General features: G+C 37.1%; 1 protein-coding gene across 1 annotated transcript in view; it reads right to left on the bottom strand.

Moving 5' to 3' along the window:
* The window catches only part of sall4 (spalt-like transcription factor 4), a 49,069-nt gene extending 31,969 nt beyond the window's left edge, over window positions 1-17,100 (bottom strand). The window contains exon 1 of the mRNA XM_072276827.1: window positions 17,025-17,100. Within this exon, the coding sequence (XP_072132928.1) occupies window positions 17,025-17,091 (67 nt within the window). The 5' untranslated portion in view covers window positions 17,092-17,100. The remainder of the gene's footprint in view (window positions 1-17,024) is intronic.
* Between the last annotated feature and the right edge of the window lie 478 nt (window positions 17,101-17,578).

Genomic DNA, 17,578 nt, shown 5'->3' with positions numbered 1-17,578 from the left:
CTACAATGCAGTTTAATCTACTAACCGGCACATCTTTGGGATGTGAAAGGAAACCAGAGGACCCAAGGGGAATCCAAGAGGTCATAGGGAGAAAGAACATCTAAAACTCCAGGAAGACAATATCAGAGGTCAGAATCAAAACTGTGGTCATGAGAAATGAGAGACATCAGACCTACCAGCTGCACCACCTTGCGCGCCAAATACACACCTTCTTCTATGCCATTCCGAATAGTGAGGCCCAAGTAACACATAATCAGTGCCCCTGTAGTTACCATCTGCCAACCCATGAGGCCCCACCCCCCCATTTATTCCTATTGTTTATCATCAAACTGCTGGGATTGGTGCAAAATCCCATTTCGTTCACACAGTGACAAGAAGGGAAATATGTCCTCCTTGCTCAGTGTACTCACATGCAACTCCAAATTCACCAACATCACGGGCTCCTAAAGCCAACACCCATATTGTTTGCGAAACAAAATGTATTTGAAAATCCATAATAATATCAATCCCAAGAATTCTGGAGTTTTTAGTGATATCTGAATCACACAATTTACAAACTCCTGATCATCAAAATAACATGTTCATAGCTTATTTACATGTTTAAAAGTATCATTTATAATTTATTTTAAAATCTACATCAATATCCTTGTTAATAAAATTTAATAATTCCCCCAACTAAGAGGCTGACTGATTAATAGTTCCAATTCCACCCCCCACCCAACTCATCTTTAATTGTAGCATTATACTTGTCTTCCAATCCATGCGGAATATTTTAAAACCCTGGGCATTTTGGAGAATCATAAACTAAACTACTCAACTCAAAACATTCCAGGAGCTATGGTAGATGATAGAGTGATTTTTGAGATCAGTTTGTTTTCTAATGACATTACATTTTGGGGTTATTTTAATAAGAACGAGAAACTCACTAAATAAGAAATTCAAGTTTCTAATTCTCATTGCAAGGACAAAACAAAAAAATAGAAGTAATGGGAAATGACATAATATCTATATTCTTCATTTACCAATTTATCTTCCTCAAAAATGGATTGCATCTTCTTTTGCTGACCGTTTCTATACAAACTTAAAGCTTTTTTTTATTTTCCTCCTCACTGAATGTCTGGTCATCTTTTGTCAAATTCTAAAAATTCTCCAGCTTGCCTTTTAACTAATAAAAGCTTTGTACTATCTTAACTTTGATCATCATACCTGTTCTTTTACAATATTTCCAAGTTGTACTTGCATACTCAGTACTATGATTTTCTTAAATGTCTGCTATTAGCTACCGGATGGTATATTAATAGTTTCCAAGTCTATCTTAATCACAATCACTATACACCCTACACGTGGATAATTTATCCAGATGTATGACTTGCTTCAGACCAAGGAGAGAAAAATCAGTCAAATTCATTACACAATACTTCAAAAATACCCTCTTCCTTGGCTGGTTTACTTATTTGGAAAACTCTCCTACTTTACCAGACTGGACTCAAAAAAGAAAATGTGACTTCCCTGCAATTAGTACATTTTAATTTGAACCAAACCTTCAAGCTCCCTCAAAAAGAACTTGATTATAGTTTTCCCTTCACATGCTCCTTTCTACATCATCCAAGATAACTGATCACTACTATTTATTTGGAGATACAGCACGGAATAGATCCTTCAAGCCACACCACCAAGCAACCCCCAATATAACTCTAGCCTAAACATGGGATAATTTACAATGACCAATTAGCCTATTAACCGATGTGTCTTTGGACTGTGGGCATGTCTTTGGCTCCAATGGTACTATATTTAAACATGGTACAAGGCATACAATACACCTTTTGGAACTCCTAGTCCATTGTTGCCAAACACCAACTACAATATCCCCCATAACACATCTTATCCTCTCCCATCAACTTGCATGGCCTACTCTACTGATCATTATGCTAATTTACTCTGTAAGCTTTGCCCTTATCTAAGCAGTAGGCAAGAATCTTGGAAAGTGGTGAAACCAATGATTCCTGCATTACTACATCTGGACTTGCTTTGACATTTAACCTCACAGTCAGAAACTTGTAATCCCCATTAAGCCACATTATCAAATACAGGAGACATGGAAACAAATGAAGTGCCATTTACTTCAAATGTTACCAGAAACAATATCTGAAAGTACATGGTGTGTGTACTTCCTATTTCAATAAATAATCAAGACACTCACAACAACGAGATCTGAAATACATTTGTTAACATTCACAAACAGTATGTACATGAGACAAAGGGACTGCATGAATAATATTGAACAGAAAACACAGTTAACCAATCCAGAAACATGGTCATAAACCTTTAAAGAGGGTGCCAGAACATTCAGAAAAAAAGTACAAAAAGCTGATCATTGTTTATCTCTCAAAGCCTGAATGTTCATGCTTTTTTTCTCTCAGAGAGCAGATGTCTTCTACTCCCCTAAACTAAGAAGACTAATTCAATTCTTCTCTAGCCTTCCTCAAAAAACATCCTCCTTCTTGGCATCAGATTGATCTGGAATCTCTTAAGTTCACAAATACAAGGCTTTCTACAACAAAAGAGAAACACTGGGGTATTGCTAGAAATTTCTAAGAGTCTTGCAGCCCATCCCATTGGTGCCAATTCCTTAAGAGGTCTTGAAAAAATTGCAGTCATTGTCAATGCAAGATCTACCCACTGAGGGACAGGCCCCTACTGTCTCAAACTGGCATCAGGTAGGTCCTTGAACTTGCAACATGCAAGAACAGTCTTTGCCTCTTGGTATTCACTCTTCCTGGTCAGAGGTAAACTGTATGATGACATCAGTTACTCCTTCAAGGAGTTATATCCAGCAGTTCCCAACAATGCCTCTACAGGATAACTTTCCTTTCACTGGGTGGCTTGTGGGTGGATCTTGAAATGGTATGGGGTGTGTGTACTGTATCAGTCTCTGTACAGTCAATTACAGACAAGACTGACACATGTCCATAAAAGTGTTGTAGGTTGCTGATCCAAGATCTAACCATGCTGCATAATTGCCTCCTGGTGCATAAGTTTATTTTACATATTTTGTTTAAAAAAAGGTTCTTTTTTGAAAAAAAAACAATTGCTCATTATCAAATTAACCAACCCATTTAGACCCCACTGAGCACTGTACTGCAGTAGTATCCAATTCTTCCCTCCACACGTTTGCCACCAATCTCACTACTAAATCACAATAACCTTGATCTCTTCCCTTCCACATAAGAGTTTATCAGCCTGTATACAACTTGCAGGAAATTACTTTGTTCACATTAATTGCAAAATGTTTTTTTAAATATAAATGAGTGCTGAAATGTCCTTAAATCATAAAAGCTATCTTAGTTCAAGAATGCATTTTTCCATTAACATATTATGAACTTACTAGTTTTACTTGAGGACCACAGAAAATGAGTTGCCCTTTATTGCTTACACACGAAGGCCGCCTGCCAAGAACATGTTTTTGTATCTCAAACCTTCTATCAAACCAGTCTGATTGGAAAAGACATTCATGAAATCTCTTAATAACACAAAACACCAATTATATGTCTGCAAAGTACAAAAGAAACACAAAAGTAACCTTTGCCAGCTTTTCTGGCTTTATTTATAATGAAGTTCAGTGACAAGATATTATTCCAACACCGATCTAAAGCCCAATTGCATCTTTATGGAGTAAACCCTTAACAATGCAAGAAACACAACACAACTTGGCATTAAATAAACCTGGCAGGTTGTGACTGCACCATTGTTAAACAGAAGACTACCATTCCAGGCCATGGGGCTTTGAATTCCACATGCTCAGTAACTAGATTATATTATTCATTGCCCCTGAAGATTCACCATAAACTGGCATCAAAAAATTAGGATAAAAACATTTTCATCAGAACAGAGATCCAAAAATTTCTCCAGCAAAGAATTAAATCCTGTGAAGGCAATGCAGTGCACACCATGTCAGACATTTCGAGAGTGCCATGGGTGGAGCTTGGAAGATTTTCAGCCACTCACTGTTTATAGATAGTGACATTGATTGAGCGGAGCTCTCCAATTTCTCTCATGTAGTATCTGAAAAAGCACCATTCATAGTATATTCACAGACAGGATATTTTCTTGGATTCTTCCATTTCTTGAAAAACTTCTTCAGTTTTCGGAGTAAATATTACAATTTTCACCTGCAATTTTGCAAGAGCTCTCCGGGTAACACTTATCAATGCAAGCTATACAGACTAGTGCAACCTCTTAACCTCCTTCAACTTAACCTCAAGAAATAACTTTGATTGTTTCCGCTTTACAGTTCTCTTCCAAGTAATCACAATTACCAAACCTAGCCATTCTACTTCTTTAAAAAAAAAATACAAGTTGGCAAATTGTGTTGGTGTCTTGTACAAGAACCACTAAAGATTCAGTAAGCAATTAAGGCAGCAAATGATATGTCATCCTTTATCACAGGAGTACAAACAGATTGCTTCAATTATATACAGCCCCAGTGAGATCACATCTGGAATGCCTGCCCAGCAAAGGAAGAAAATTTTCAATAGAAGTGTACAAAAGGTTCATTAAAAGATTTGGATCATTTTAGCATTTATTTTATGAGAAGTGACGAGACAGGCTAGGCCCATAAGCTCTAGGAGTTTAGAAAAACAAGTAGTGTGAGAGAAAATCGTTAAAGCAAAAACAGAAAAGCTTGAAACACTCAGTGGGTCAGGCAGCATCTGTGAAAAAGAAAATTTCAAGTCCAAGGCCCTTTGTCAAATCTGGATTTTCATAATTCTTAAATCAAATTGACAGGGTAGATGTTTCATATCTCCAAGGCTGGGAGGTCCAGTGATTAATCTCTCAAAATAATGGTGGGCAGCCATTCAGAACAGAGCTGAGAAGTTGTTCCTTCTCATGGAGTGTAATGAATTATTGGAATATATTGCAAAGGGCTGTGGAATCCAACTTCGACCTGTTACTCTTTTTCATAGATGATGCCTGACCTGCTGAGTTCCTCCAGCATTTGCTTGTGTTTGCAGAATCCAACTTCCTCAGTATATTCAAAACAGCAATTATAAGATTTTATTTGATATGGGGGGGGGGGGGGAGGAGAAGGAGGGTTATGGAGTTTGTGACCCAGATCAGCCATGACCTCACGGAATGGCGCAGTAGGCACAAAAAAATGGCATGCCTCTGCTCATGCTTAATCTCTCCCCCCCACCCCACATCTCTTTTGTCCTTAAGCCCTCACCTTTTTCTCTGCCTTTGAAAATATTCTCCCTCCTAACTTCTGTTTTGTTTTAGGAAATTCTTCCAAACTAACCCCGGGCCCTTCGAAAGTGCCAAAGTGCAGTCACTATTCTAATGAAATAATTTTAAACAAAGTAAGATCATAAGCAATAGTGAGGCAATTAGCTAAGTGAATCAGCCACTATTTTTGCTAAGACAGCAGTAAGCAAAATATTCGACAGATTTTGAATTTCTGAGAAACCACACCTCTACCATAATGATTCTGAGTCTATACCAGTTATAATGCAGTAATCTTACCCTTCACATTGCCCTGCTCTCTCTCCGTTGCCCAATTTATTCGGAAGCTATTGATTGATTTGGTTTCTATCACCTTCACTGGCAGAGAATTTGAGTAAAAAAAGATTACCCCGCTTCCCCGTTGCATCTACTGTTCAATATTTTTCAATCTTTCTCAAAGTCTGAACCATCTACCGTATGAGCTTTAATGTTAAATTCACTCTCAATATTCTTTGCTCCAAATGTAAAAATCACCAATTTCTGCAATTTAACCTTAAAGTACAGAGCTCCCAAAGCTCTGCTATTGCAACTTGCATATTAGCAGACACATTCAATTACACCTGGTCACGGATTAAGTCTTGATCTTTACAGACCACAACAGTAGACTCCATTTCAAAACTACCCTTAGGACATCCTAACATTGTTAAAGGCACAATAAAGTGCAATTATTTTTCTTAGAACTGCTGACACTGCATCAACTTTGCAAAAACATATCTGAACCACTCACGATTAAATGTGCTTGTTTAACTCTATTAATTCCATGTCATGCCAGCCATACTGCTGTAGAATACAAAGGTTTATTTTCAACAGGAGTTACAATATCCATAACCTTGTGCAGGCTCAGTGATTACATTAAATGACACAAGATGGCTTGAAGTTATCCACTGCTTTCTGTTAAGTAAATGATAACATTAACTTTAGTTTCTTTGCCTCATCCTAGTGAAAGGAAAACCATAATCAAGCATCATCACTGCCCACTGATGCTAAATAAATTGCCATGGACATGCACATACATTGACATAGTATGAGCAGAAAGTCAAACTACTCTCCTGCTTTTTGCATTCATTTTTAAAATATTTACCATCTTGACCAAAAGACACCTATGCTAGTACCAGAGAACTTCTGGAACTGAATGCAGCAATGCCCTCAATAGCGACCAGAAAAATTAACACACCATAACAAGGAAGCAAGAGAGAATAATTTTACAAGACTTCTCCAAAATAAAGTCACAGACATTGTACAGATAATAGCCATACAATTGCCAGAATGGAAATGTATTAAACAAATTTTCTAGCTATATTTAAACGAGAAACATGCCATTTAGACATGCGAGAGATATTCCAGTCACATGGCACTAACAGCACTCCTTCCCCACCCTAAGTGCCGACCCATTCTGCAAAACTGTACCATTCAATAGCAGTTAGCACATAGCTGTTCACTTCACTCATGCACAACACTAAAACTGACCAGTAAAACCCACTTCCTGTTAACCTCTTGTAACAAGATACCCTATTCAAGTCCTTAGTTCCCAATATATACACTTACAGAGCCAAAAGGAAAGCAGCTGAACTCCATAAGTAAGTTAAAAGCCTAAGAAACAGTTGCCTTTGTCTCATTAGTGAGGCTCTCTGAATTTCCTGCACAGATTGTAATCAGTGTTCTTGCCCTCACTAGAGGCTGCTGTTCACATCCTTGTTAGCTCCGATTTCTTAGATAAGGTCAAATAAATTAAAGCAGTTCATTGATTTGGAAACAGTTTAAGTAGAACAAATATTGTGGTCTTTTACAGTAAAGTACATGGTGAACAGCAACAGGTTTCTCAATCGAAATCTCATTTACAAGATGCATCAAATACTGAAGCAATTAAAACCTGGAGTTTACAAAGCTGTATTTCATGATGACAAATTGAGCAAGTACAGTAAAACATGATCCAAAACCTTTGAAATTCCATTATCTGATTATTGGAAATACATATGCAGATATTTTAGGCATGATTCTGACGAATTTAATATTTTGCTCAGTATCCATATCCACGATTATCTACAAGATTAGCTTTATGAAACATACAGTAAAATGCATCACTTGCATCAACGACCAACACAATCCAAGGATGTGCTGGGAGCAACCTGCAAGTTTCACAATGCTTCCAGCATCGACATTGCATGCCTATAGTTTAGTGATCCTAACACGCAAGTCCTTGTACCATGGCAGGAAAACGGAGCACCTAGAAGAAACCTGCGCCACCGCGGGGAGAATGTTCAAACTCCTCACATGCAGCAGCGGGAATTGAACACTAATCGCTGGGGCTGTAAAGCATACGCTACCCTCATTCTGCTTAAGCAATTGCCAAGCAAACTTACTTTGCAGTTATCTCAAGCTTAAACTTTACTTGCAATTACAATTAGACAACCAAATGGATTCAAGTAAACCAGAAGCAGAGAACACTTGTTGCCATCATAAATAATGTTTTTCTTTTTATGGATGAGAGTAGCAGACACAGCATAGCACTGACTAGTGTTTCATGCTCTACTTCACGGAGAGGCCAAACAGCCTCTAATAATACAGGTTGCTTTCAGAAATGCAAGCCTGCCTGGCTTTAAACAATTAAGCAATAGTGCAGCTTTCCAATAACAAGCAAAATAACGCAACTACAGTTTAACAATTAAAAATCCAGAATGTATTATCTCTGCCCAACATCATTGTTTAATCGGGACACAGAGGGTGGAGAACTACAAATCAAAAAGACATTCAAAAGAAAACTTCATTGTTCCGACTTCATTCTTTTATCTAGATCCTAGAATTTCAAGAATGTAATCTCCAAGCATCCTGTAATCCAATAAATGTTGGGAATGCACCAAACTCAGCAGGGATTTGAGATCCAAGTGCTGCCAAATGGTATTAAGACAAAAAAGCACTAACTGATTTCAACCCAGCCGATGCGAAGATAAGGGCAGCATTATACTTAGTTAACCAACAGAACAATTAAAAAGTTGTTCAAATTAACAGTTTAAATACCATGCACCTACACTTCATATGGAAACAGAGCACTCTAGGGAAAATTTATTTGCAAGGCTGGAGGAAGATAAACATTTCATATACAGCAGCACAGAACCTTGATAACATTCAAACTCTTAAATTATTCACAAAAGCATCAATTCCTCAAGCATTTCTATTTGCTTATTTAGTGGCATGTAAACAGTATTTCTGAAAACACTATGGTTGAAAAAAAAGGTCCTTCAATTAAATCTCATGGAATCAAAATAATGCCAAAGTCAAAAATCAAATTCTAGATGGAATTGCCAGCCCCCCCCCCACTTCCCATGTGAGACTTTGTCACCATCTTCCCCAGATTAGACTAGTTTATGTTTATGATAGCTGTCATATAATCTATATTATTTTACATCAGGCAAATAATGACATCTGATTCAACAGAATTATATTCAACTTCTCTTCCATAGTCATGCAACTCCCTTTCAGCTTTGTAAGTACTTATTCTCTTTTTAAAAAAGATAAATTAATATAGAAAATACATGTCACAGTTGAAAAAGCCATGGCCATTGTATAAATAGCATACAAGATAAACATTTAGCTCCAGTGCCCAAATCAGACCAATGCATTATTTGTCTAGAAGCTTTAAGTTTCACAATGACGATAAAAAACTCCCTAAAAAAAAATCAAAGTAAATTTTCACTTACATTCCATTTATTCAATCAGTGCAAGACATGCTAACATTTAGAACACTGTTAACTTAAAAAAGCAAAATTAAAACATTAAGACACAGAAGTACGCAGTTGAAAAGCAAAGTTAATCTCAAACAGGGACTAGATCACCTGCTGGGTTGGAGAATGCTGAAAGCTCTCCAGTAAACATCTGTTCTACTTGTACATGACTTGCACAATAACTGCAACTATTAAGATTAACACAGGAGGGCACCCAAGTCAAGCAAACAGCACTGAAGTGTCCAGAAGTATGAATAAGACCACAAAATTAAAAAATAAAACTGATACACTTTTATAACAAATTCCACTTATTTTTAATTCAATATCTCAATGGCACTAGATGACATCTCGATTTAGCTTCTAGCCGCAGTAGGACGACAATATAGACTATTCCTCATGAAATCTTCACATGCATGGCTGTGTGGAAACTGGAAGCTCCTTGTACTGCAACACGTTGCATATTTGGGGAGGATACTCTCCTGGTTATACTTTCTGCTCCTGTCCCAAAACTAGAAGTACTTCCCTTCTGCAACCATTACTTTGATCTCAAAAATTTGAGCAGAGGAACACAAGGTAAATTAACAAACAGCAATGACAATCATTAACAGCCTTAATGCTGTTAATATGTTCCAAAGCACATTACATGGGGGGGGGGGGGAATGTTGATATCATTCCATGAAAAGACAGGACAGATGGTCACAAACACAGGCAGAAGTTTAAAAAACCTCCTTAAATGGAGGCAACGATATGTTGCATTCCAGTACATAAGTGCCCTCAGAGCTAAAGACACAGCTGTCAATGGTGGAAAGGTATGGTACAAGATGTTAGAATCTGTGTGATATCAGGGGTTGTGGGGCTGTAAAAGATTTTAAAGTAAAGCCAAAAATTAAAAATAAACAATTCCCTTGCTGGCAACAGCTTGATAGAGATCAGAATGATGGATGAACAGGACTAAAAAGTTTGGATTTTGGTAGCAAGGTTTTGCTGAACATTTTGGATTTGCTTACCTTCTCTGTTGGTGAAGTTACTCCAGCAGAGATGGTCCATAGCTGCTAGTGGAGTCTAGTCTTCTACTTTAATCAAATGCAATATTATTCATACGGGAGTGGGTGAAGAGAGGGTCGGTCACAGGCCATTTCTCCACAAGATGAGTATCCATCCATTTCTAGAGAAAAACTTATGAAAAACACCAGGCAAAAAAAAAGCCCTACAATTTTAGTGCCTTTAATATAGCACTGATAACAGCACTGACCAAGAGTCAAGCTTGGGACTTTCTGGTCAGTATAGTGCAGCTGATGAAACATAGCATGTATTGTGTTAAGGTTGTTTTTGTATTGTCAGTCAGCTAGTTCTGCCAGCTCCTGATGCATGGGCCTCACAGTGAGAGGCAAACAAAGTAAAATCTATCATGGCTATGACTGGCAGGAGAGAAACAGCCTCGCCACCAGTCAGGTTTGAGAGTGAATCTAGCTAGTTCATGTGGGGTTGCTACTGTTGTATAGGCATAGCCCTTATCCAAATGAAAAAAGATGCACAATTCATTAAGAGTGGCTGTGAATTATTTGATTCAAATAAAACCAATGACAAGCCACAGTTACTACAATGCAATTTCTATAATGGCACAAAAATATTATCAACTGTACAGAAAGTCACAAAAGTACAACAAAAACATGCATTTTAAAAAATTACTCTTTAGGAATTAAGTTAGGATTTATCAATTAAAATGTCAACATTTTAATGTTTTACCCAAAATATTTCAAGTTGCAGAAAATCTTGAAGGTCAACTGTTGCGTACGGTTATTCAACACAAGGCAATCAGTTACTTTTAAGTTCAAAACAATTTGGAACCCTCCCTTTGGAGAAACTTACTTCAAAATGTGGCTCAAGTTAATTTTTAAATAATTAAGAGAACCAATTTCCCTTCTAAAAAAATGTCTGATAGATAGTGAACAACTTGGCAGAACACTTTTGAAAAAGGGAATTGAAAACAATGAAACCCAGTCCCATCTCCAATTTTTGTTCTTAATAAGAAAAAGTACTACCCACAAAAGATTAACAAAGAGAAACTAAAATTGGATGCTCCTGGTAACCACATCTAATATAAATGTACATCCACCAATAAGCTTTAGTTGGTAAACAGCCTATTCATAGTCATGCTTAACTCTACCATGGTGTTAACAGTAAACTAAACAACGAAAAACCCTGCTGCCAAGGTCAATTGCTTGGGAGCCCTAATTGTTAGCTTGACATCAACTTGCCGCCCAGCGGGCCGAAGGAGGCAAAGGTTACATCAGCAGTTTCTTGAAGATGTTGGTGCTCTTGCAGAAATCTGCTGTACTGTATTTCATTGAAAGGAAAACAAAGGCATGCACAAGATTTGCCTACTATTCCGCTTCAGCGGAAAACAGGTCTATCAAACTACAACTACTCATTTTTGTGGCAACAGCTGAATACTAATTCTCCTTCCATATGCAGACAATATTAAAATACAAACTACACATATCCTTTGAAAGGAAATCTTTTGCACACTCTTTTGGGAATTGTCAGTTGTAACAATTTATAGGCTCTGCATTGACCAATTCGTTTTATAGACCATTCTGTGTGTACATCTCCATGGCAATTTGGGGTTGCAATATACATAGGAAGCTATTGGGATTGGTTTGGAGTTTAAAGATCATTCAGGCCACACATCAAAAAAAAAAGACATGAACAAGCATAACTACAGGCCTTTAATAACTGCAGCAACCCATTCTTCTTCAGAGATCCATGAGCTGACTCATACAGATCACTGACGTCCCTTTTTTATAACTAAAAATTTCCAGAATGGAAAATGGAGAAAATTTATCTGTTCTTCGAATGTACTGCCAGCCAGTTCAGCCTTGAATGAAAGCAAAGGATCAGCAATACATTTGGGTCAATTTATTTTTAAAATGCATGTTGATACCAAAACCTTTTGCCTTTTTTTTTCCCTTCCCGCACACCCATAGATGTTTCACAGCCCACTGTTTTTGAACACAATTTATTTTAGATTCAAGACAACATGACATTAAACCTGAACTAAAATGCAAATCTTTTAGATAGTTGGAAGTCTCACAACCTCCAATCTTTCAGGAAAAGGTTTAGATTTTATGTTTGCAAGAATCTTTTTATTACAAGATGGTTGGCTAGATAGAGAACACCCCAGGTTGAATTAACTACAATCAACAAATACTATAACTCCGCTCAGAAGTCAGAAATTGTATCAATAGCAACAACTTTCAATCCAGTATAATACTTAACATTTCACGGAGCAAGGTAAAAATGGAATAATCTAGATCAGTTCATTTTACAGAATGATAACATGCCACCATATTTAGAAAGTCTACAAAAGTCAAGCTTCTATGGTCTTTGCATCTTCTAATCCTATTATGCAGCTGAGACAGAATTTGTAAATATTCCCATATTTAGGTTTGAAGGGGTAAAAAGTATCAGTGTTGTGTTTTGTATTTTTGGCAACCGACTTCATTTGTTCCCAAGTCAGCAAAGTCAATTACTCCCCATATGATTCTGAACAAAGTCAACAATGCTTTTCCTATTTGTTCACATTTCCAGTAATCCTCTGGCATGAAGACTTCTTTAATGTTGATACAGCTAGAAGCTAAATCATACATCATAAAATAAAAAGAAAATTAAAATAGGACAAAGTTACTATGTATCCTGGTAACTCGAACTGTTAATTACTCTCCAGGTGAGAGAAGAGAAGAGATACACTACAGCACTGGTTTCCTGGGTGTATTGATTACAAATACAAATCTAGAGAAACCACACACAAAAAAAGAAACTCAATAACAAAAAGTGATCATCAATAAGTATTCCTGCCTGTGCAAATTTTCAGTACATATTAAAAGGAATAAAAAGATGCCATGCTTACAATATACTGTACCTCCTAAAAAGGAAATAAATAGCTCGTCACAATATTTTAAAACCATCCTTAAAGTGTTTCCCAAAAACCTACCACCGCCTCAACTATACTAGGACCAAATGTTAAATTGGTCATGAAAATATTTATGTCTTGTGCGTAAATATTTATGCTAAAGGCAGCAAGGTCTTATTTTTTTTAAAAATTGACAAATTCACTAGAAATTGCTAAGAAATTTCAGAAACAAATGCATACTGGGTATAAATAGATGTGTGATGTACAAAAAGCATAGTATTTTGTGCTAAGAAGCATAGGGATAGAGAAAAAAAATCCCCTTCCTATTGTGAGCAGCAGATTAGTGTGTGCCCTTACACACCTCAAATTTTCAAACAGTACCATAAATATTACAGATATTTCAACACAAATCCATTTATTCTAGTATTTGCACATTCAACTGTAACAACTGATCTAACAAATTTTCTGAGAGACATGAGGTTTGATGTGTTGGACAATAGCTTTTGTTCCAAATTATATTTGTTTAAAACACACACACCACAATGAACTAAATAAAACAAACAGCTTTAATAATGATCCACTACTGAAAAGTTAGTTACAGGGCAGGATTTTCTGTTCCCCACACAGTTGCATGTGGTAGCACAAATATTCCCTTGAATAAGTGAATTACAAAATTTAATCAAGCTTACACACAATTGATTAATAACCTTTAAGTGATTCTAGCAAATACCCATTTGAAAGAAATTTATCTTTAAAATCTCACACATTCAACCCACTGAAAAATACTGCCTCCCTAGTCTGAATGTTTGTTTATCTCCTCCCCCCACTTCATCCTGCATAGAACAATGTTACTTAAAAACACAAAAACATGCTTCATATGGGCCCTCCTTTAATTTCCCAATAATACAAATATTGTCACATTTTTTTAAAAAGTGTAGCTAGTGCATTCACCTCAACTGATGCACTTTCTTCCAAAGGATAACGAAGCAGCTTTAAAGTACTTATTAAAATGGCAATGATTAACATTTTGTAAATTAGAAAACAATTCACAAATGTACCACATTAAGAAAATAAATGGACAAAATTCATACTTTTGGCTTGTAATTTAGTATTTGTGCATTACTACAGACTAGCTCAAATCAATATTCATCAGACACATATGCTTTATTTATACTCAAGTCTTCCAAAATTAAACAATGAATTCCATGTGTAGTGTATGCCAAGCACATATCAAGAACATAAATGGGACTGACATCTAAAAAGTAGCTGAAGATTCACTAAGCACAACTCCAGAAAACTTAACACTTTCAAAAGCAGATAATCCAATGCAGCACTCAGATGCTGTCAAAACCGACAGAACAGAAGATGCTATATTTCATGTTATGCCGCTAATCTCACATTAGACATCTACACTGTTACCTAGATTGGTTTTTAACTTTTCATTTTCATCCTTGACAGTTAACAAATAATAATTAGTATACCAAACAGAAGCAAAGTTGTAATACATTATTAACAGTCTTGCTCCATTTATGTTTTAAGTTTATTGAACAAATGATCACATTCTGTAAAGGTGTGGATAAGACAGCATTAAATTCTGTCAATGAACTTACAAGTGATAGCTTTACCCTCACATCCATAAAGAAATTATAATTACAAACTGGAGAAAAACATTTTAATCGTGCATTTAACACGGTCTCCAAATAAAGTTGTATTTCATTTTAAAAAATCTAATTTTATACACGTGTGTGTGAGGTGGTGGGGCTGAGTATACAAACAACAAGACTGAAAGGAATGACCACTTAAACCACAACTCATACAAGGCTCCCACTTCCTTAACAATATCCCTCTCCCCCTCAAAGCATTGTGCACACCAATGCTGCCCCTTCTATATAGTGGGAGAAGGGATGCAACTCCTGTTTTTAAAGCTAGTGTGCAGTTAAGCTTCTTTGTGACAGAGAGGTCCAAGAGGTTTGCAAGTTTTTTTTGTGTTTGTATGTATATAACACACACACACACACACACACCTTCCATCCCCCCACCTGAACATAAGATTCAAAGCAATGGAGAAGTTACAGAATGGTTCTTCAGAGCACATTAACATTCAAAATGCTTCTTTAAGGGATTTGCCACTGCAAACAATGGGTGGGCCACGGGATAGTTAAGCATTTGGACAATAACAAATGTTTGGAGGGGGAGGAGGAGAACGAGAAGAAAGAGTTCTACTACCAGCAACTGTTGTGCAAGTTACAATTTACTTTTACAAGCAAACTGATTAAAAAGTGTGTTAGTGAGTCTGGCCATCCTTGGCTCTTGCTCACAACAGCAATTAACTGCAATACTAATGGGCTCCAGCTGTATTACATTAGAGAGATATAAATAAACCCCTTTACAGAGGGAAAATAGGGGCAAATGTGGCAATATTTTACAGCTGATGAATTTGTCAGGAAAAATATTCCTTGTGCAAAAGCTTTTGGGAAAAAAATATTATGGATACAACACTTCACCACCAAGAGTCCTGCCATTGAGATAATTAACAGTAAACGTGGCTGAGGGTTTAATGCTAGGATATGTACGAATGCAAAAGTGCTCCACGTGCTCCGAATTAGACCCCCATCAATCATTTATAATGCAACGCATTTTAAAACAATCTGCAGTTACAATTCTGAAAATACTAATTTATAAAGATTAAAACTTGTATGAGCGATAAAAGGCGCAAGAACCGCCACCCACACTTAGCTATGGGAAGTGTATACAATAAAGTAGTGCGTGTGCGCTTTTGGAATAATTTTTGATATTAATTCAGGCTGATTTCACACCGATCCACTAGAATCGGTCACTTTGTTGTGAGGATCTTAAAAAAAAGGTCTTACAGTGTTACGAATTAAAGTTTAAATATCGCACCATGTAAATCCAGATTGGTAGCCAGACTGGAGGTAGCGCAGGTCTCATTTTTTTAACGGTTAACTTTTAACCTGGACATCCATTGCAATTTCAACTACAACTTCTGTGACATTTTTTAAAATAGAACAAATGCGTCCATTGAGTGGCTGTAGGAAGTCGGAAATCAAAGATGGCTGTAGGTCACGGCTCGGAGTCCAGGGTGATCGCGATCTCGCCCTATCCCTCAGCGCGCACACACATACACAAACATACAAAGCTACAGCCACCTTTGGTATGAAATGCAACGAAATGCTGAAGAGTACCAGGGTGAATCAGGGAAGCAAGAAAGTTTTTTTAAGTTTGCGAAACACTATTTTTCAAACGAAACACAGCTATTTCCAACTTTTATTGCAAACATTTGAAGAGTACAATCGTGTTAACCTTTTCCTTTGAACAAGTTTCAACATCAACTGGTCGCCAGGCACAGGAAGCCTAAATTACTACATAAATAAGAGGGAGATAAAGAGAGAGAGGAAAATGAAATTTGAAACATAATTGTGACAAGATAAGATAGGATCTTCTTTGTGTTACATGTTGTAACTATTTATACCTACCTCGATCAATAGGAGTGAGTCACGCTAAGCGTGCGCACCAGACTCGACCAATAATTGGGTCAAACACCCCCAAAAATAATCCTTTTACAGTAAAACTAATCCCAGCGATCACACACAGAGAAAACGGAGTTCAATCTCATTTATGTACACAGATGGAGTGGGGTGTTAGTCGAATTTTATTCGAGGAGTTTTCAATCGGTCAGTGGTCAGAGCCCGGGTCCTGCTCCCTCCGGCCATGGCAAGGGCACAAGCAATGGTCATTTTTACCTAACTCCCTCTCTCTCTCTCGCTCCCCTCTTCATCTTAACTTCAGCCTTTGAAACGGAATTCATAAACTTTTTATTTCCCATCTCACTCAATTTCATCCCAGAGTTGCCCATGAGAGATAAACCTAAGAAATTAATCCGATGCTTTTGATATTTGCTGCTTTCACATCTGATAACCAGTTCAAAGGGACATTAGGATCTGAGCGAACGCGGAGCGGACCCGCACTCCCATGAATGAGAAAACATACACACGATTTCTCTTTTTTTCCCTTTATAATCTGTTGATTAATCAAATAAACTATGAAATATGAAGTGGAAGGTCTCTTATTTGCACCCCCCACCATGCACTCACCGTTTCCAACTATTAGCTGTTCATCCGAGTTGATGTGCTGGGGTTTCGCCTGCTTGCGACGCGACATGGTAGATGCATCAGTAACAAATACAAAAAAAATCAAACAAATTCTTGGAGTTGCCAAATTGCTCCATTAAGTGGAGTGCGCATGTGTCATGGTAATTATGATTATCAATAATGCATTGCGATTTATCATAGGCTCCTGACAGCTGATTGGCTTGGATCCAAGGGCTCTCAGATTATTCAAATTAAAAGGGAGCGCGCAATCGCGCACGCGCCCGGGGCAGTGCACTCTGGGGACTGTAGTGCTGGGTGAGCGCAGCTGCTTCGCGCTCCTCCTCAAATTAGTAATTGCATAACTGTAGAATTACATTAATGGCAGAGTAAAACACTTACCTTATCTTGACTTTAATTTTTATTGCAGAGAATCTCTGCTTTGATTATTAATTTTATGTAGATTTTGCCCTGTACATGTAATATTATTGCTACCAAGGGAAAGTAGAAAGTGATGCATTCATCGCTGTAAGGGACTTGATCAATTAAACACTAATTAG

The sequence above is a fragment of the Mobula birostris genome, chromosome 2 (genome assembly GCF_030028105.1).
Source record: "Mobula birostris isolate sMobBir1 chromosome 2, sMobBir1.hap1, whole genome shotgun sequence".
Classification (NCBI taxonomy): Eukaryota; Metazoa; Chordata; class Chondrichthyes; order Myliobatiformes; family Myliobatidae; genus Mobula; species Mobula birostris.
The sequence above is the reverse complement of the archived record's forward strand: the minus strand, read 5'-3'. Positions and strand labels throughout refer to the sequence as shown.